General features: G+C 47.3%; 1 protein-coding gene across 1 annotated transcript in view; it reads right to left on the reverse strand.

Moving 5' to 3' along the window:
- Positions 1-13,879, reverse strand: part of KCNQ3 (potassium voltage-gated channel subfamily Q member 3) — a 161,400-nt gene extending 147,521 nt beyond the window's left edge. The window contains exon 1 of the mRNA XM_082236029.1: positions 12,656-13,879. Within this exon, the coding sequence (XP_082092155.1) occupies positions 12,656-13,041 (386 nt within the window). The 5' untranslated portion in view covers positions 13,042-13,879. The remainder of the gene's footprint in view (positions 1-12,655) is intronic.
- Positions 13,880-21,147: the final 7,268 nt, after the last annotated feature.

Here is a 21,147-nt window from a genome sequence, read left to right on the forward strand (position 1 = left end):
CTTATTGCCCGTGAATTTTCCTAATCCAACTTTCTCTAATAATGTTATTGGGAGTTGCTAGGACATAATTTGATGCCCTACCGCCACATGCCTATATTTCTAGTTATTAATTTATCAATTTAGAAGAAGAAGAAGAGTTTGGATTTGATATCCTGCCTTTCACTCCCCTTCAGGAGTCTCAAAGCAGCTAACATTCTCCTTTCCCTTCCTCCCCCACAACAAACACACTGTGGGGTGAGTGGGGCTGAGAGACTTCAAAGAAGTGTGACTGGCCCAAGGTCACCCAGCAGCTGCATGTGGAGGAGCGGAGAAACGAACCCGGTTCCCCAGATTACGAGACTACCGCTCTTAACCACTACACCACACTGGCTCTCAGTGACTCTGATAGCCCAGCTTTTCCATTTTAAAAAAAGGGTCAGGGCAGCTTACAAAAAAATAAATAAACCACACAGTCCCACCCTTGGAATGTCCCTTTTGGGGGACTTACTCGACAGATGAAAATATGATGTTTGACATGATTGAGACTCCTGGACTCGGGGACAGAGAATTATAAAGCGTCAAAATCGAGATGTGGAAAATACGGAAACAACAAGGAGAGGCAGGACTGAGATGGGGAGATATGCTTCAGAGATCTAGACCGTGGGGAGCTCTGAAAAATTAATAATTATAATTTGGACTATAATTTGGTCTTTTTTATTTTGATTGGAGTATTATGATTGGATATATTAATTGGATGTTTTTTATTGGAAAATCAATAAAAATGATTTTTTTAAAAAAGACTCCAAGGAAGAGATGGGCATGTGCATTTTAAGTTAAAATTAAGGCGCTGTGCAGTGTGCAGCGTGACATGCAGACACTGCAGACGCCGAAGGTCACTCCAAGCTGCAATAAAGGTAAATGGACCCCTGACCGTTAGGTCCAGTCGCGGACGACTCTGGGGTTGCGGCGCTCATCTCGCTTTATTGGCCAAGGGAGCCGGCATACAGCTTCCGGGTCATGTGGCCAGCATGACTAAGCCACTTCTGATGAACCAGAGCTGCGCATGGAAACGCCGTTTACCTTCCCACCGGAGTGGTACCTATTTATCTACTTGCACTTTGACGTGCTTTCGAACTGCTAGGTTGGCAGGAGCTGGGACCGAGCAATGGGAGCTCACCCCATTGCGGGGATTCGAACCACCAACCTTCTGATCGGCAAGTCCTAGGCTCTGTGGTTTAACCCACAGCACCACCCGCGTCCCTCCAAACTGTAATAGTGCACTAGTAAACACTTTATAATGCACTAGTAAACACTTTATTTTTTCCAAACGTATATTTAAGCAAGAGGAAACAGTGTCCCTCCTGGCTTTTAAATTGACCAGAAGACAGGCAGTTGCAGGGTAAATTAATGTGGCATACAAGAGACACAGTAGCAGGAAAACAAAAAAACCTGCCATGCACCCTGGACTTAGCCACAACTCTATTTACTCTGCTGATTTCCCCAGGAAAACCCATGGTTTGGCACTGAATCAGCAATTGACTTTTCCACGGAACGCTGTTTGTTCCAATGGAGTGCTAAAGAGGGGGCTTCCCAGTGGCAAATGGCAGGACAAAGGCAGACCTGCTCAGACCCACACCTAGAAACATGGGACAAGCAGAAAATCACTTGGATCCAGGCATTCTAGGCCCAGGAGAAGCAGAAATGTGCGTGAGCCCAGAGTCAGGCCATGAGCTCATTTAGCTCCATATTGTCTACACAATATGGCAGTGGCTCTTTAAATTTTCACACAGCAGACATTCCCAGGCCTTCTTGAAGGTACCAAGTATTGAACCTGCGACTTTCTGCCTCCAAAGCTCCACCACTGACCTACAGCCCTCGCCCAAATTACTCGAAGATAATAAGGTAGGGCAGCCTTTGATATGAGAACAGGAGTATTGCAAGGTTTCCTCCTAGGACCCAAGTACCTATGGCACTGCCTCTCTTGGTATGCCCTGCAGAGGACCTTAAGGTCCACAAATGACAATATTTTCGAGGTCCCAAGTCACAAGGTGGTTAGATTGGTCTCAACTAGGGCCAGGGCCTTTTCAGTACTGGCCCCGACCTGGTAGAACGCTGTGTCACAAGAGACTAGGGCCCTGCGGGACTTGACATCTTTCCTCAGGGCCTGCAAGACAGAGCTGTTCCGCCTGGCCTTTGGTTTGGACTCAGTCTGCCCCTTATGTTTCCCTCCCCTTATGGTTTTGACCTATGGGCTACTTTTAAAATGAGGCTGCATTTTAAATTGCATTTTAACCTGTATTTTAAATTGGTGGGTTTTTTTCCTATTATGATTTTACTGTAATTTTACTGGTGTTAGCCGCCCTGAGCCCAGCTCTGGCCGGGGAGGGCAAGGTATAAATAAAATTATTATTATTGTTGTTGTTGTTGTTGTTGTTGTTGTTGTTGTTATCATTTGCAAAATGTTGGGCAGCAGGTGAGTATCTTTCCTGCAGAAAACAGCAAGGCCTCAGGAACCCACACAGCTTACACACAAGCACACACTGGGGTCCTAGATTGTGTTATCCCTGCAGATGTCATATCCAGCTTTCTGAATACATGGTTTCTCTCTAACACACACACACACACACATAAACAACCACACACAGAGAGAAGGGGGATACTCTGGCTACTGCGCCAACTCGCAGCAAAGATTTAATAGCAGAAAGTTTGTGGTTGCGATCCCAAATTGCTGAGGCTTCATTACTCTTACACAGCACACTGCCGAATATTTATTAGCGCAACATGAAGTATTAGCATCAATAATTAAAACCAAACTAAATAAACCAAGCAGAAAGGGCCTTTGCTAATGCAGCAACAATGCGCAGGGCAAAGCGGAGACCAGGATGGAAGCATGGGCAGAGTTCCACCAGGGTTGCAGCAAGGCACCAGGTTAGCACAGAAGCCCACAGGGAATCCACCTCAACAGCATCTCTCGGATTTTGCCAGGCAGTTTCCATATGCTTTCAAACTCATCTTCAGAGACCTTGATAGACCTTGATTTTCAAAACAACAACAACCTGGAAGCAGATTTTTTCAGGGCGGCAAATCTCGTGTCATGTTCTGCACTTGTGCAACGGAACTGCAGAAAAGATAGAGATACATTTGCCTTTTCCAAAGGCGTCAGGGCTGGCTGGGAAGACGAGAAATGGAGAAACAACCACGTCTCTTAATTGTCTGTTGCATGGATGACTCACCTTTGCCGTTCAAAACCGGCTCTCATTTTTATTCATTCCGCTTTGGCTTCTACAGGCCGGTTCCTTTTCCTTCTCCCATCCGAGTGCCTGATCCTTTCGACCTCAAGCAGCAGAGATCCTGCTTTCCTCCTTTTTGAGGCCAGATCAAGAGAAACAGCCAGTTGCAACACACCCCTGGTTAACCCACCGCTGGCTTGTTATGACAAGATGCCAAAGTGATGTGTTATCTCCGAGTATAAAACAGAAGAGCGAAAAGGAGGCATGCCTCCAAAAGCACTGTGGAATATGAACATCATTTCAGATGGGGAGAGCAGGAAGCTGCCAATAACCCTGTACCAATAACTATCGCGCCCACCTGTGCGCAGGAATGGCTTGTGGGCAGATGCATCCCTGCTCAGGACCAGTGTTAGAAATTAGCCAGGAGTCAGGCGCAATTTGCGTCTGACTTGGGTCCATTTGCAACCACGTGGAGATCTCTGGATGCCAGGTTGCCGACTGGGGAAAGCAAAATGTCGCTTAGAAATATTTCCCTTGGTGTTCGGATTTGTTTTATACTGGATTGTTATACAGTGGCACCTCGGGTTACATACGCTTCAGGTTACATACCCTTCAGGTTACAGACTCCGCTAACCCAGAAATAGTGCTTCAGGTTAAGAACTTTGCTTCAGGATGAGAACAGAAATCAGGCTCCAGCGGCGCGGCAGCAGCAGGAGGCCCCATTAGCTAAAGTGGTGCTTCAGGTTAAGAACAGTTTCAGCTTAAGAACGGACCTCCGGAACGAATTAAGTTCTTAACCCGAGGTACCACTGTACTCAGTTATTGTCTGGTTGCATACAGGCCATTTGAAATCTCTAACCTTTGTGGAAATGGAAGCAAGAAGTTCCCACCAAAGAAGAACAGATAAATAAGGTAATGGACTATGCGAAACTGTCAAAAATTAACAGCAAAATTAAGCAAATCTAACAATGAGTGTTTTGTGGAAGAATGGATGCCCTTTTCGGACTATTTAAAGGAATGTTACAGTATGATGAACTTGGGAGCAGAATCTGAGCTATGAGCAAAAGAAGCGATGGATTATAATATTGTGGTTGTGATTTGATAGATAGGCTGAGGTAGGAAGGGAAGAAATAAGAATTCCATGAGAAAGAAGGTGAGATGTCAACAAAAATAAAAGGGGGGTGAAAATGTGTTTTGACTGTACATATTTGAAATGTTGAAACTTAATAAAATATGACTGGGTGAAAAATTTGAAATCTCTGACTGTTTTGAGCAAGATGCTTTTTATGTTTCCCCGCCACCTTCCATAGCCTAAACTGTATAAAGGAGAAGAAAAAATTGCAGGAGAGCAACATCAGAACCCTTAATTCTACCATTAATAATACATTGACCCCGGCATGTCATTAAAAGGTTTTCAGAGCAAGTGGGAGTATCTCAGCAGAATGGAAAGGGCTCAGTCACATGCTTTGGGCACAGCAAAAGCTCCTTTGCGGAGACCACTGGAGTTGCATATACGCTGCTCTGAGGTTTCCAGGAAAGTAAGGGATATTAAGGTAATGAAGAGCATGTCCCAAATCTGCTGGCTTTCCTAGAAACTTAGGAAGCTGCCTTATAGCAAGTCAGATCCACTAGTCCAACTAGCTTGCCAGGGTCTCAGATAAGGGGTGTTCCCAGTCCTACTTGAACCCGAAACCTTCTGCCTGCAAATCAGATGCTCATCTGCTGAGCTATCGCTCTTCCACATCTGTCTCTCTCCCTCCCCACCATTTTTGGAGTGGAAGACAGAAAAGTCTTCCTGCATGCACTGCAATGTTTGGGATTCATGGTCGCAAGATTTGGTGATGGCCACCCAGGCTTTTAAATCCAGGGCCTTTTCAGCACTGGCCCCGACACGGTGGAACGCTCTGTCACAAGAGACTAGGGCGCTGCGGGACTTGACATCTTTCCGTAGGGCCTGCAAGACAGAGCTGTTCCGCCTGGCCTTTGGTTTGGACTCGGTCTGACCCTTATGTTTCCCTCCCCTTATGGTCTTGATTTATCGGCTATTTTAAAATGAGGCTGCATTTTAAATTGCTTTTTAACCTGTATTTTAAATTGGTTTTCCCCCCCTTTCCCCCCTATTATGTTTTTACTGTGATTTTATTGGTGTTAGCCGCCCTGAACCCAGCTCTGGCCAGGGAGGGTGGGGTATAAATAAAATTTATTATCATTATTATTGTTATTATTACTATTATTAAAGTGGATTAGACAAAATTCAAGGAAGATGCACCTGCTGATGGCAATTAATAATCTGCAATGTTTGCCCAGCGCTTTTAAGCATTCAAAGGGTTTCACATACATTATCTGCTCGTGATCCCTACAGTCTGGATAGCTCAGTTGGTTAGAGCATGGTGCTAATGCCAAGGTTGCAGGTTCGATCCCTGTATGGGACAGCTGCATATTCCTGCCTTTCAAGGGGTTGGACTAGATGATCCTCAGGGTCCCTTCCAACTCGATGAATCGATGATATTAGAACAAGCCTATATGGCAAGTCAGTCTTACTGCTCCTTCACATAGTGCAGATGGAGAAACTGGGGCAAGAAGGCAAGCACCTTGCCTAAAGCTACTTAGTGAGTTTGTAGCAGGGGTAGGATTCGAACTGGGAGCTCCCTGACTCACAGCTCAGTCTCTTAGCCAACAAGCCACACCAGCTCTCCACTGTGAGCTGCTGTTAAGCAGGACAACCCATGTTCAGAGGCAATGTACAGTGGTACCTCAGGTTACAGACGCTTCAGGTTACAGACTCCGCTAACCCAGAAATAGTGCTTCAGGTTAAGAACTTTGCTTCAGGATGAGAACAGAAATCACGTGGTGGCAGCGCGGCAGCAGCAGGAGGCCCCATTAGCTAAAGTGGTGCTTCAGGTTAAGAACAGTTTCAGGTTAAGTACGGACCTCCGGAACAAATTAAGTACTTAACCCGAGGTGCACTGTGACTCTGAGTAGAAGGAAGCTGCTTTATCCAGTCAGATCATTGGACAATTTAGCGCAGTACTGCTTCCACCGAATAGCAGCAGCTCTCTGGGATTACAGGCATGGGTCTCTCGCATCCCTACCAGTGTGGTGTAGTGGTTAAGAGCGGTGGACTTGTAATCTGGGGAGCCAGGTTCGCGTCTCCGCTCCTCCACTTGCAGCTGCTGGGTGACCTTGGGTCAGTCACACTCCTCTGAAGTCTCTCAGCCTCACTCACCTCACAGAGTGCTTGTTGTGGGGGAGGAAGGGAAAGGAGAATGTTAGCCGCTTTGAGACTCCTTTGGGTAGTGATAAAGTGGGATATCAAATCCAAACTCTTCTTCTTCTACCAGGGGATGCCAGGAACTGAACCTGGGACCTTCCGAATGCAAATCGTATGCTCTACCACTGAGCCACGCAGCCTCTGAGGTCTAACTGGGAGGGCTGTTGATTTCATGCCCTGCTTTGAAGGCATCTGGCTCTTAGAAACACCAAGACTCTGTTGCTCCAGAAGGCAAAGCTAGAGAAGCAATGGGTGGAAACTGCGCGTAATGAGGTCTGGGCTAAACATTAGCAGAACTCTCCGAAGAACGGTTGGACAGAGGCACAGAAACAGCCTCAGAAAGGGGCAGGGCTCTGCTGCTGGAGGTATTTAAGCAGAGCATCTTGCATTGTGGATCCTGCATTAATCATGGGGTTGGTCTAGATGACTTCTTGGGGTCTCTTAGAACTCCATCCATTATACAGTCCTATGGCTAGATGGACTGATCTAGCAATGCAATTCTTAACATTTTCTTCTACTCTTTTTAATATTTCAAATGATTCTTTTCCACCACCTGGCACTACTGTCCACAAGTGTGCAATATAAAACATAAAAGGAATACTATCTATCATCTATCTATCTATCTATCTATCTATCTATCTATCTATATCTATCATATATGCAAAACTAAGTCCAACTGAGAGCAGACCCGCTAAAATCAACAGAAGCCATGCCCATTAATTCCAGTGGGTTTACTCTGAGCTACAGCTCACAGAACACGTTGAAGATTAAAAAGCATTTACGTAAAACAGGTTTTAAAAGATTCCATTAAACATAAAACTTGTGTATCCCCAGCCACGAAGTGTTGCCAAAATAAGGAAGTACATCATTGCCTTCAGTAATAAATATTCAAGCTGAGACATAGACAAATGGCAAGAGAATTTTAGCCGTGGTGAGTATGAAGCAAGTATTAGCAAACTATAACACACTAAGTATTCCTGGGGAAAAGGGATGGCATAGTGGGTCCTACATGCAAGACAGAACTGCAAGGGGTTTCTTTATATCCAAGGCTACTCATTGGTTGCATGAATCTATTTTTAAAAACTTTTCATCAACTAACGAAAGACGCTGATTAATCAGGCAGCCGAACTTTCTGTAGACTGTAAGCACTCAAAAACTGCAGATGTGAAGCACCACCCTATTAGTTTTTATAACTTTTTTATCCCAACTGAATGGTGGCAAAGAACAAAACTACTGCAAAAAAAATCAAGAATATTTAACAACAGTCACATATCCTCATGGCTAATAATTTCAAGATTACCAGAAACGGCCTCTTTCAGCCACCAAAAGCCTGGGCGAAGAGAAATGGGTTTTTTTTAGATCCCTCCCAAATGTTAATAATGAGGAGACTGACACACCTCAACAGGGAGGGCATTTCACAAACAGGTAGACACCACCGAGGAGGCCCTGCTATGCGTCAATGAGGAGAGAGACTCCATCAAGCAAGGCCTCCTTCCACCTGCCTTGCTCCACCCTCTAGTCTCTGCTTCTCAATTTGTATATTATTGTTTTATGTACTGTGGCTTGCCGTTGTTTTATTGATTATAGATTAGAAATTATTTATTGTAACTGTTGAGTGGATTTCTGTTTAACTTTTATATGTGGATATTATTTTATACTACGTACTCTAATTGCTGAATGTTACTTTTTGACGTAGGTTGCTTATTTTAAAGTTTTGTTTTATTATGACATTTTTGTATTGCATTAGATCCTTATAAGGTGTACATTTTTTGTTTCTTCAGCTTGTAAACTGCCTTGAGTATTGTAAGATAGAAAAACGGTATACAAATAAAAAAATGACGATGACGCCCAACCAAACAGCACCACAAACAGGGCTGCCCTTCTGATCATATGGCCCAAGATGGTTGGTCCTGGTGGAGTCAGCTATGTGGCTACCGGAGTCTTGGCACACTAGTACGACCACCTTGAATTGTAGCACCTTTGAATCACAGAATTGAAGAACTGGGTCATCTGGTCCAACCCCCTGGAAATCAAGGAATCACAGCTAAGGAATCCCTGACAGATGACCACCCAAACTCTGGCTAAAGACCTCCAACGATGGAGAGTCCACCATATCTTCCACTGTCCAGGTCCAACCCCCTGGAAATCAAGGAATCACAGCTAAGGGATCCCTGACAGATGACCACCCAAACTCTGGCTAAAGACCTCCAACGATGGAGAGTCCAACATATCTTCCACTGTCTAGGTCCAACCCCCTGGAAATCAAGGAATCACAGCTAAGGAATCCCTGACAGATGACCACCCAAACTCTGGCTAAAGACCTCCAACGATGGAGAGTCCACCATATCTTCCACTGTCTAGGTCCAACCCCCTGGAAATCAAGGAATCATAGCTAAGGGATCCCTAACAGATGATCACCCAACCTCTGGCTAAAGACCTCCAACGATGGAGAGTCCACCATATCTTCCACTGTCCAGGTCCAACCCCCTGGAAATCAAGGAATCACAGCTAAGGAATCCCTGACAGATGACCACCCAAACTCTGGCTAAAGACCTCCAACGATGGAGAGTCCACCATATCTTCCACTGCTAAACAGCTCTCGCCATCAGAAAGTTTCAGTGCGAATCTCCTTCCTTGTAATTTGAATCCATTGGTTCAGGTCCTACCCTCCAGAGCAGCAGCAGAAAACAAGCTCTCTCCATCTTCCATGAGAGCCTTTGCTCTCAAGTCTTCTCTTCTCCAGAATAAAGACACCCAACTCCCTCAACCGCTCCTCCTAAGGCTTGGTTTCCAGACTCTTGGGCATCTTAAAAGAGGCAATCTCCCTTCTCCCTCAAGCAGCAAGGAACGTCCCATAGGATCACAGAATTCTAGAGTTGGAAGGTTAAGTTCAAGACAGGACCTCTTCTTAGGCATGCTGGCTACGACATTTGCAGCACCATAGAAAAACAAAATAGGCCTTTTGTTTCAAAACTATTTGTTTCACTCGCATACACAGGCAAGCAAATTCAGCCAGCCAACCAACCAATATTTAAATGATTGATTGATTGATTGATTGATTGATTGATTTTAATTGCGTGCCAGCCCTAATTTATATATCTTGCTCTTCCTTGGGGGTCAGTTTTATGCAGTCTCTGCCACGAGAGCTTGGAGCAGAATCACAGAATTGTAGAGTCGGAAGAGACCATGAAAATCATGGAGTCCAGACTTTCCCAAACTTGGGTCTCCAGTTGTTTTTGCACTACAATTCCCATTATCCCTGAGCACTGGTCCTTCTAGCTAGTGATGATGGGAGCTGTAGTCCAAAAACAGCTGGAGATCTAAGTTTGGGAAAGTCCTTCCCCCTGCAATGCAAGAATCTTTAGCCCAAGGTGGACCTAAAACCCACACTTTTTAGAGTCTCATCCTCTACCAACCAAGCTGCCCCTCAGAGTACTGTATGAACGATCACCTCGCATCACCTCACAACCAGAGGCGTAGGAAGGTCAGGTGGTACCCAGTGCAGAAAATTTCTTGTCAACCCCCCCCCCACACACACATTGATTTTTTTTATTTGTGTAGGGTTTTACTCCTTAGCAGTTTCTTCTCCCAGAGATGTCCCACATGACAGCTATAAACCGCTTTTATGGTGTGGCTGTTAATATCATCATCACCATCATCTCACCATGCCTCCAAGGACCTAAGAGTGAGTCTCCTTCCCTTTGTATCTTCACAACAACCCTGACAGTAAGAGCTGTTCGCCAGTGGAATTTGCTGCCAAAGAAGTGTGGTGGAGTCTCCTACTTTGGAGGTCTTTAAGCAGAGGCTTGACAACCATATGTCAGGAGTGCTCTGATGGTGTTTCCTGCTTGGCAGGGGGTTGGACTCAATGGCCCTTGTGGTCTCTTCCAACTCTATGATTCTATGATTCTATGAGGCAGACTTGGCTGTGAGATACCAACTGGTCTAAGATCGACAAGGATTCTTGGTTACCCACCCGGGATTCGAACCCACACCTTCTCAGCTTTAAGTCCAACACTGCAACCACTGCACTGGCCTGACATCTGTTAAAAAAATACGTGTGGTTTCTCTGCACAGGCCTTGCACTGATCCATAGCTGTTGTTGTTGCTTAGTCGTTTAGTCATGTCCAACTCTTTGTGACCATTCATTTTACTGGTTTTACGCAGGAAAGCCACACTAAATGTACCCATACTAAAAGTGAGACATAGTCGTCAGCCTTCCATTTGCCCTTTTTGCATTTTGGATATATTTATTTCACAAAAGCCCACGGCACAATAAGCCACACCATACATTCAAAGAACATCCTTCCCCAAGAATCCTGGGAGCTGTAGTTTGGCTCCTCCCAGAGCTATGATTTCCAGCACCCATAACAAACTACAATTCCCAGAGTTCCTTGGGAAATCCATGGTGTGGGTGTGGCCCCAGTCACTAAAGATGCCATTTGGCTGCTAGGGGATAGTCCAGCTTTTATATTGTGGAATACAGTTGGTGTGTGACCCTTCCATTTCACCCATGTCCTTGGTATAAGTCTGTTTCTTGCAAAGTTCTCCACGCTGCAAAACGTTGAGTTGTTAGTAATGCACAGAAACCTTATTGATCACTGTCAATTAATTCAATATTTAAATAAAAGCATGGTGGGTTATCAGTTTGCCACGATTCATAATAGAGAACCTCCATGCCCAAGGGAAGTATACCTGCAAACAGCAGGTGCAGACAGTACCACCTTCACACCCAGTTTGTGGATGTGGTGCATCTGACCAGCGCTGAAAAGAAAATCCAGTATTAAGTGGACTCTTGGTCCGATCCACTAAAACAGTGTTGTGTCCTTGTTTTAATTTCTCACTGATCTTGCTTTTCCTTAAAAACAGGAAAAAGCTTATTCCTCTCCATATTTAATCGCAGAGGTGCGTTTCAGGGGCATCTCATTTTTTAAAAAACAAATAAACCTTTTCACAACCCATCTGGAGAAGCATCATTGAAGCACCGTTTTCAATCTACGTGCCTTCTTACAAACTCCCCAGAGAACATCATATCGCCGCCCCCCCAAAAAAAAGAGCACAAGTGTTGCTCCCGGAGAAACACACACAGAGACCCAAACAACCGCCTGCAATTCTTTTTGTTGACAACAAGTTTCCATGAGGCTGTTGCCTAGACTAGAATGATAAAGCACCACAGCCAGATCATCAAACATTCCTGTTTCTATGGCAAATTCCCCACAACACCTTGAGCGCTTTCGACTTTCAGGAAAACATGTTCTCTTCCATGTGACCAAGATAACATTACGTTATCACAGCCCTCACATCTTCAGGCGTTGCATCTCTCGAGGGCTCACCCCCCCTTTTTTTTTTACAGGAAGAAAATAAAGCCATGCTTTCTATCTTTGCAACGAGATTCCATCCAACATCGTGGAAGCTTTTACCTTGCAGGAAAAGAACCCAGCCGATCACCTAGTGTCACAATTTAACTCCGTTATCAAAACGCACACTAGCTATTGATAGCGATCAGTCTACCTCAGAAAGCAAATGCTTATCACGCGTTTTCCCCAACAACCCAGAATTCATATGCTTTTTTTTCCTGTGCCCACAGCCCACAATCACTAATCCAGATTTATTTACCAGCGTGTTTTTCTGCCCTTACAAACCACCACGGTTTCTTGCAAAGAGCCCTTTTGGGTAAAAGAGGCACGTGAACGAGAAGCATCATGAGCGTTACATGCGTGCCACGAGCCTTCCCAAAGGCTGATTCACACATTACATTCAGCACAAAACGCAAAACACCACCGAGGTGGATTTGCAGACACGTGCATCTTACTGGGAGCCCGGGATCAAGCGCAACTCCCGTCTGGGTTGTCTGCACATCCCTTTGCAGCAGCAAACCCGCGTGTGCTGCCCCATAACGTGGGAAACGCGCTCTCCGTTCCAGGATCTGTGTCTGCAGCTTGCTAGAACCCAACCTGAAACATTGCTGTTGTTGGCATCGTGGCATCGGCCCACCAAATGACACCCCCCTTCCTAATATCCATCCCACTGAGGAATGCCAACCCATATGGACATGATTCCCCACCCCTGGTCCCATCCAAACCCACCCACCCCCCGAACATTTTATCCTGGCCCATCGCGCAAACAATCCATCAACCGCGCGCCCAGGTGTCATGGGGTGCCAGCAGCGACTCACACGAAGGCGTGATAGAGCAGCGCCCAGCCCCTCGGCCTCTCCAGGGCGTCGTAGATCAAAGTTTGCATCCGCCTGTATTTCACGTTGTTCCTCTTGACGGGTCGGCTCAGCGGCGTCTTGGCCAGCAGCCCAATCCCTTGCGCGGACCTCTTGCCGCCGTCTTCCTTGCCCGCCCCTTCCAGCAGGAGGGTCCCATCTTTGTCCGCCCCGGCGCCCAGAGCCAGAGCGCCCTGCTCCAGGTCCCCAGCGGCCAGCCCCACTTTCTTCTCGTCCCCGACGTGGCCGCCGCCGCCACCGCCACCATCAGCCCCTGGAGGTGGTAGCGGCGGCGATGCTCCTGCTGCTGCCGCCGCCGCCGCCGCTGCCTTCCTGGATTTTAGTCCCATCTTCCTCTCCTCCTCCTCCTTCTTCTTCTGCCCTGGTCCTCACAGGTGAGCAAGGGGTGCGCAGGAACAGCAGCCGCGGGGAGCCAAAGGCCATGGTCTGCGCCCACCCTCCGATTTTCTGGGGGGGAGGGAGAGGCGAGGGCTCCCCCCTCCCCAGCAGGGCAGGGCAAGGGAGGAGAGAGAGGGGGGAGAGCTGGAGAAGGAAGGAAAGGAAGGGCGAGGGAATCACATCCTCCGTCAGGTCATCGCCTCCCCAGGGGAGATGGGCATCAGCTCCGTGGGCACCGAGGAGGCATCAGCGGCGAGGATTCTCCGGAGGAATAGGAGGAGGAGGAGAAGGAGGAAGAGAGAGGAAGCTGGCAGCGGCAACAACACCTGGTCCAGCCGGGCAGGGGCGAGCAGCTCATCGCAGGGTTTATTTCCCAGCCCGACGCATGAGAGCCCCGGCGCAGCCCCCCGACCCTCCTCGCGCGCTCCAGCTTCCGATGCCAGCCAGGGAGCGAGTTTTCTCTCTCCTCTCTCTCTCTCCGCCCAGCCCTGCCCAACCTCACCGTAGGGCGTGGTCCATTGTAGAGATGGGAAGCCAGCAAATCGCAGCAGCGCCTCAGCCGGCTCCTCCTTCTCTTCTTTCTCCTCCTCCTCCTCCTCTTCCTCCTGCCCAGTTTGGCGAGCGACCGGCGCGTAATTGCGCACGGAGCGGCGGCGAGAAAGGAGGCTGGCGCGCGCTCTCCACCCGCCACCTTTTATGATCGCGATTGCCGATGGGTGCAAAAATATAAAATAAAGGGAGAGGTGGGTGGGTGTGAATCCCCCAGAGCCAGGCGCGAGGGATCCGGTAGAGGCAGTAGCGGCGTTCGCGCCGCCAAGCTGCCTGTTTTCGTGGCGCTCTCTTTCCGTTCCAGGCTTGGCTCTGGTAAGAGACGGGAGGAGGAGGAGGCCAGGCTAGGGGGTTGCCGGGACTCCCCGCGGCTTTCGGGCTGGGAGGAGGTGCGGGGAGGCTGCGAGAGGGAGGGGTGCTGGCGTCACACACAGACGCACACCTGCGCGATCACCTTCTTCCCTTGCCTTGGTCCCAACGCTCCCAAAAATTCCACAGCTGCAGCTTCTGGATCCCGAAAGGAGCCGCGTTCATCCGTACGATTTTCAGAACGGTCTGTGATGACGCCTGTTTTCCCAGGGCTCGGTTATAGGAGGAGGATTTGCAAGAAAGTGTCCCTAAAACACACGTAGGGGTCCTCTTCTGAATTTGCAAAGAGTGCCCCAAAGCACATGCAGAGCGCCCTCTTCTGAATTTGCAAAGGGACACGCAGAGTGCCCTCCCCTCATTTTTGTGAGATGCCAGGATGTGAACCTGTTATGATAGAACTGTGAAGTTGGAAGGGACCCTGAGGATCATCTAGTCCAACCCCCTGAAATGCAGGGATGTGCAGCTGTCCATAGGAGAATCGAACCTGTGACCATGGCATTACCAGCACCACGCTCTAACCATTTGAGCTAGAATGTAATCATACACAAAAGCCCAAAAACATGTTCTTAGACTGAGGTGTATAATCCATTGACTGCCCTTTGTGGTCTATTCACAGCATGATGCAACCCTGTGCACATTTACTTGGGGGACATTCCAACTGAGCCCACTGAAAGAAAAAAACCTGATTCAGACTAATGGCCCATCCGGGCCAGCAATATTATTATTTTCCTGGGGTAGCCAATGTGCCCTGCAGATGTTGCTGAACTACAAACCCACAAGCCCTGGCCAGCAGCCCAATGGTCGGGGATAATGGGCAATGCAATCCAGACACATCTAGTGGGTACCACATTGGCTACCTCTGGGCTTTATATGGACTGGCAGTGCTCTGACCCTTCTACTTGAAGTCCTTCAGCTGACTGGATAGCTCAGTTGGTTAGAGTGTGGTGCAGATGATGCCAAGGTTGCAGGTTCGATCCAGGCATGTGGCAATTGCATATTCCTTCATTGCAGAGGGTTGGACTAGAAACTAGATGATCATTGGGGTCCCATCCAACTCTGCTGTTCTGAAGGAGCTGAGGTTTGGCCACAGAATCTTTTCCATGCAAGCGAAACCTATGCTCTGCTAGTAGACTTAGGGCTTCTTCCTTGAGTTCTTGCTTCTGAGTAAACATGCATGGGAGCAAATCAGGCAATCGGGTAATAAACCATAATTTCTGGGACTCTCCTATTGCACTCATGTATATAACCAATATCAGTGTCAAATAAATGTATGTTATGGCCCAAAGGATGGATTGGAAATGGGAAAAGAAAGCTATCAAGAACTGTGGCTCCCAAACTAGATGGATGGCCCATACATTGCCAGCAACATCTCATGGCTGCCAGATGGCGGGTAGTGCATCAGAGCAGAACGTAGGTTTTTCTGCATGTAGTCAGCCAATTATTAATTTTTCCTTATCTCCCCCCCCACCATATCCAAATAACAAATGGCAGCATCGATGCCAAAACGATGATCTTATTATCAGTTTTGGTGATAAAAGAACACAAGGTAACATTTCTTCAGCAAGATGCAAACGTAATCCCAGCTGACTAATGCTCCACCAACCACACGCAAAAACCTCAGCCTTTCCTAATATTGAATCAGAAGCGGTTTGGGAAGGTTTGAAAGGGCTGTCGCACCCAAGCGCTGACCACAGAACAGGGCATCCCAGCAACCAGTTGTAGACTGCAGACAGATAAATCTACACACATCCTTGTGGTTGCTCCCAAATTACTTTTACTGGAGAAAAATGCTAGTCTACAGCAGACTGCAAAGATATTTTTTCACCATGCATAAAGAAACAAATTCTTAAAGCTATTCTGAAAATTATAGCCACTCTGGTTGTGCGCTATTTTTGGCAATTGTATTTATTTTATTATTATGCTATCTACACACACCTAGATAGCAGGGTAGAACAAGCAGACAGCAGAGCTGCTGCCTTTGGGGAAACCCAGCCAGATGGGTGGGGTATAAATATATTATTATTATTATTATTATTATTATTATTATTATTATTACCCGCCCACCTATATCAATGCCTGTGATCTTAATTCCTTGAGTTCAGCCACCTTCCACTGTCCAAACCTATCCTTCCTTTCTCCCTTCCTGCCTCGTATGCTTGGAACTGCATCCCAGGATACTGGTCTTAACATAATTCAGATCCCTCCTCAATTCCACCTTTCCATGACGTCTTCCATGACCATTGTGTGCTATCCCAGACTCTGAGTGCTTGGAAACTCCAGGGGTGCCTGCACTTAACCCAGGTTTTGGCTTTCTTGGAATGAAGGTTATCAGGGACTGTGGTGTCTTTAAGATACATGGTTTCAATTATACAAGGCACACGGGTGGCGCTGTGGGTTAAACCACAGAGCCTAGGACTTGCCGATCAGAAGGTCAGCAGTTCAAATCCCTGTGAAGGGGTGAGCTCCCGTTGTTCGGTCCAGCTCCTCCCCACCTAGCAGTTCGAAAGCACATCAAAGTGCAAGTAGATAAATAGGTACCGCTCCGGCGGGAAGGTAAACGGCGTTTCCGTGCACTGCTCTGGTTCGCCAGAAGCGGCTTAGTCATGCTGGCCACATGACCCGGAAGCTGTACACCGGCTCCCTCAACCACTAAAGCGTTATGAGCGCCGCAACCCCAGAGTCGTCCACGGCTGGACCTAATGGTCAGGGGTCCCTTTCCATTTCCCACAATCTGAGCATAGGATGGAGGGGCTCACAGCATTAACACCCCAACAAATCTTGCTTCTCCATTTATAGTTTATAAAGAAGCCCCCAAGCCACAGCTTGGGATCCAGCACAGAGCAGACATGACTCTGTGTTTAGTTTCCAGCATCAGCCCAGCTCACACCCCCAACTCTCTGCTTTAGCCTATTGCTCTTCGTCCCAGGAAGAACCCCACCATTTTCCAGAGAGCACCATCACTTATTGTTGGCATCCATCTGTCTTGAGAGACAATGGAGTGCACCTTCAGGGGTGAAGTCAAACTGTTGCATTAGCAGCAGCAAAGTGACCTCTCTGGGGCGCAGGCCTGGGCAGTGTGGATGGAGGTCCTGGGCTGCCCAGATGACAAGACTCTCCCTTGTTCTCGCTGATGCAGTCCAAAGGAAAGCAGAGCAATACGTTCGGCACCAGCTCATCTGCAGGAGTTGCCGGAAGGAGGCGTACAAGGCACCATCTTAGGAACTCCACTTCAGATTGGTGTAGGGCAGGGGTCAGCAAACTTTTTTAGCAGGGGGCTGGTCCCCTGTCCCTCAGACCTTGTGGGGGGCCGGACTATATTTTGAAAATAAAAATGAACGAATTCCTATGCCCCACAAATAACCCAGAGATGCATTTTAAACAAAAGGACACATTCTACTCATGTAAAAACACACTGATTCTCGGACTGTCTGCCAGCCAGATTTAGAAGACGATTGGGCCAGATCCAGCCCCCAGACCCATGGTGTAGGGTTTTACTCTTTAGACATTTCTACTAAAGATGTCCTGCAAAGCAGCTATACACTGCTTTTATGGTGTGGACATGAATATCATCGTCATCCCACCATGGATAAAGAGAAACACAGGACTAGAAGGGACCCAATGATATTATCCAGGCTGGCTCTCCCAAGTTTGTAACGATACGGTCATTTTCATGCCCTACCTCAGACTCTAACTAAACCTAAGCATGTGCAACTGACCCATCACTTCTCTGTTTACACTATCCTTCCCTTTCTTGCTTCCTGTGTCAAATACAGTGGTACCTCGGGTTACAGACGCTTCAAGTTACAGACTCCACTAACTCAGAAACAGTACCTCGGGTTAAGAACTTTGCTTCAGGATGAGAACAGAAATCACACAGCGGCAGCGGGAGGCCCCATTAGCTAAAGTGGTACCTCAGGTTGAGAACAGTTTCAGGTTAAGAACGGACCTCCAGAACGAATTAAGTTCTTAACCCAAGGTACCACTGTATTAGATGGTAAACTACTCAAGGGCAGGAGCCTGGCCCCTTGTACTCAGATTGCACTATATAAATCATAATTAACAAGAGATGCATCAAATTCTTAAATTAGGGGGACGTTTCCATATCCACCCCACTCCCTGTTTCTATTTTGGATGAGCCCCAAGCCATCTGGGATCTCATGTTCCCTGGAGTCCTTCGCTGGTGACTCACGCGTCAATTTTGTCCAGCTTTGCAGAGGGAAAGAGGACGTCACACAGCACAGATTTCTGCCCTGGAATTTGCTCCAGCAAGATGTTGTGATGCCCACCCAATTGGGTGGCTTTAAAGGGGGGTTAGACAAACTATTGAAAGACGTGGCTATCAACTGCTACTCTCCATGATGGCTCTGGCCTACCTCCCAAACCAGAGGTGATATGCCTAGGAATGCCAGTGGCCAGGAAGCAGAAGGAGGGAGAGTGTTCCAGTTACAGATAGGTAGCCGTGTTGGTCTGCCATAGTCAAAATAAAAAAACTCCTTCCAGTAGCACCTTAAAGACCAACTAAGTTAGTTCTTGGTATGAGCTTTCGTGTGCATGCACACTTCTTCAGATACACTGAAACAGAAGTTGCCAGACCCTTCTATATAGTGAGAAGGTGGGGAGGGGTATTACTCAGAAGGGTGGTGGGAATGGGAGATTGGCAGATAGCTGAGATGAGCCTGTTGACGACTCTTAACGACTGTAATAGGTCTTACAGGAAAAAGCAAGGGGTGAGAAGGTGAGAAATGGCTTAGTCATGTATAATGAGATAAGAATCCAATGTCTTTGTTCAGACCAGGTCTCTCCATGGTTTTAAGTTTGGTAATGAGGGAGAGTGTGTTGCTCTCAGGTTCTGCTCCTTCTGGGCTTCTGGTTCGCCACTTTAGGAATAGGATACTGGACTAAATGCAACAGGGCTCTTACTATTCTCCTAAGGTGAAGGTGGGAGGTGACAAGGAGGACTATACCAGTGCTGCAACTGAGTCCCTTGGATTCTGCAACATCAAATCGTTAGGCACCAGTCAAAAGTATCCCTCTTCTCCCAGGCCTCTGACTAATTAAACAATCTCTGAGGATTCTCTGAGGAAATATTATAGTCAAATGAAACCGCAGGCAGGGCTGGAAATATAAGCAAAGGAATGAGAACGATAAAGGAATCTAATGTAGGACACATGTTCTAGAAATAAGTACAGTGGTACCTTGGGACGCGGGTGGCGCTGTGGGTTAAACCATAGAGCCTAGGACTTGCCGATGGGGTGAGCTCCCATTGCTCGGTCCCTGCTCCTGCCCACCTAACAGTTCGAAAGCACATCAAAGTGCAAGTAGATAAATAGGTACCGCTCTGGTGGGAAGGTAAACAGCGTTTCCGTGTGCTGCTCTGGTTCGCCAGAAGTGGCTTAGTCATGCTGGCCACATGACCCGGAAGCTGTACGCCGGCTCCCTTGGCCAATAAAGTGAGATGAGCGCCGCAACCCCAGAGTGGGGCACGACTGGACCTAATGGTCAGGGGTCCCTTTACCTTTACCTTGGGTTAAGAACTTAATTCGTTCTGGAGGTCCATTTTTAACCTGAAACTGTTCTTAAGCTGAGGTACCACTTTAGCCAATGGGGCCTCCTGCTGTTGCCGCCGTGTGATTTCTGTTCTCATCCTGAAGCAAAGTTTTTAAGCCGAGGTACTATTTCTGGGTTAGTGGAGTCTGTAACCTGAAGTGTCTGTAACCTGAAGTGTCTGTAACCTGAAGTGTCTGTAACCTGAAGCGTCTGTAACCCGATGTACCACTGTATTACATTTAAGGCAGCAGATAAAAGGATTTGAACAGAAGCATCCTGGAAGTAAGGATAAGGATGCCAAGGGAATATTGCATGGAAACTGAGTTGAATTTGTTAAATTGTATGAAAATCAATAAAAAAATTGTGACCAAAAACCCCCCAGTCTCCGGCCTTTTAAACTGTATATGTGGGAGGGAGTTTGTTATGTATTTTTGCATTTTAATATTGTAAACCGCCCTGTCATCCACAGATGAAGAGTGGTATAGAAATTTATATAACAACAATAACAACAGGCCTCCGTCTGCTTCATGCCCAGTTCAGAGGCTGGATCACTGGATTAATACTGGAGTGGATCTGAGTGGGTCTGGCTATCACTATTTCAAAGAACCCTTGTACTTCTGTGGTCTAGCACTGACGTTGTCTGGGCTGTGTTTCCATCATCTTCGGTCGTGTGGTGTAGGATTTAGCTTCTGCACATTCTCGCCAGCTTTTGTATGTAACACGGTGATTTCATTGGGCGATAATCTCACGAAGGCAACCATCATCCATGGAGGCTCTGCACAGAAGATCTGATGAACGTGTGGCGCTCAGGGATGAGGTCATCCAGCGCAACTCCCGCCTCCCTTCATGTATTGATTGTGCCTGGATGTTGGTCATCGGCAGGTACCAATGGGAAGGGATGTAGTTCAATGGTAGGCCATCTGCTTTGCATGCACAAGTTCAGTCCCCCAGCATCTCCAGGTAGGACTGGGAAAGGACTCTGTCTGAAACCCTGGAGATCTGCTACCAGTCAATGTGGACTATTTTGAGCTATGTGGATCAGCGGTCTGACTCAATACAAGCCAGCTTCCTATAGATCAGAGCACACTGTGATAGCTTGTTCAGAGCACACTTCTTGCTTTCCGTGTTTCACCAAGGTCTCAGGTAAGTCTTTCTCAATATTCCTACCTGGAGTCCTTGAGGTTAGAATCATAGAATCATAGAGTTGGAAGAGACCACAAGGGCCATCGAGTCCAACCCCCTGCCAAGCAGGAAACACCATCAGAGCACTCCTGACATGTGGTTGTCAAGCCTCTGCTTAAAGACCTCCAAAGTAGGAGACTCCACCACACTCCTTGGCAGCAAATTCCACTGTCGAACAGCTCTTACTGTCAGGAAGTTCTTCCTAATGTTTAGGTGGAATCTTCTTTCTTGTAGTTTGGATCCATTGCCCCGTGTCCGCTTCTCCGGAGCAGCAGAAAACAACCTTTCTCCCTCCTCTATGTGACATCCTTTTATATATTTGAACATGGCTATCATATCACCCCTTAACCTCCTCTTCTCCAGGCTAAACATGCCCAGTTCCCTTAGCCGTTCCTCATAAGGCATCGTTT

This window comes from Podarcis vaucheri (genome assembly GCF_965113315.1).
Source record: "Podarcis vaucheri genome assembly, chromosome: 8".
In the NCBI taxonomy this organism is placed as follows: domain Eukaryota; kingdom Metazoa; phylum Chordata; class Lepidosauria; order Squamata; family Lacertidae; genus Podarcis; species Podarcis vaucheri.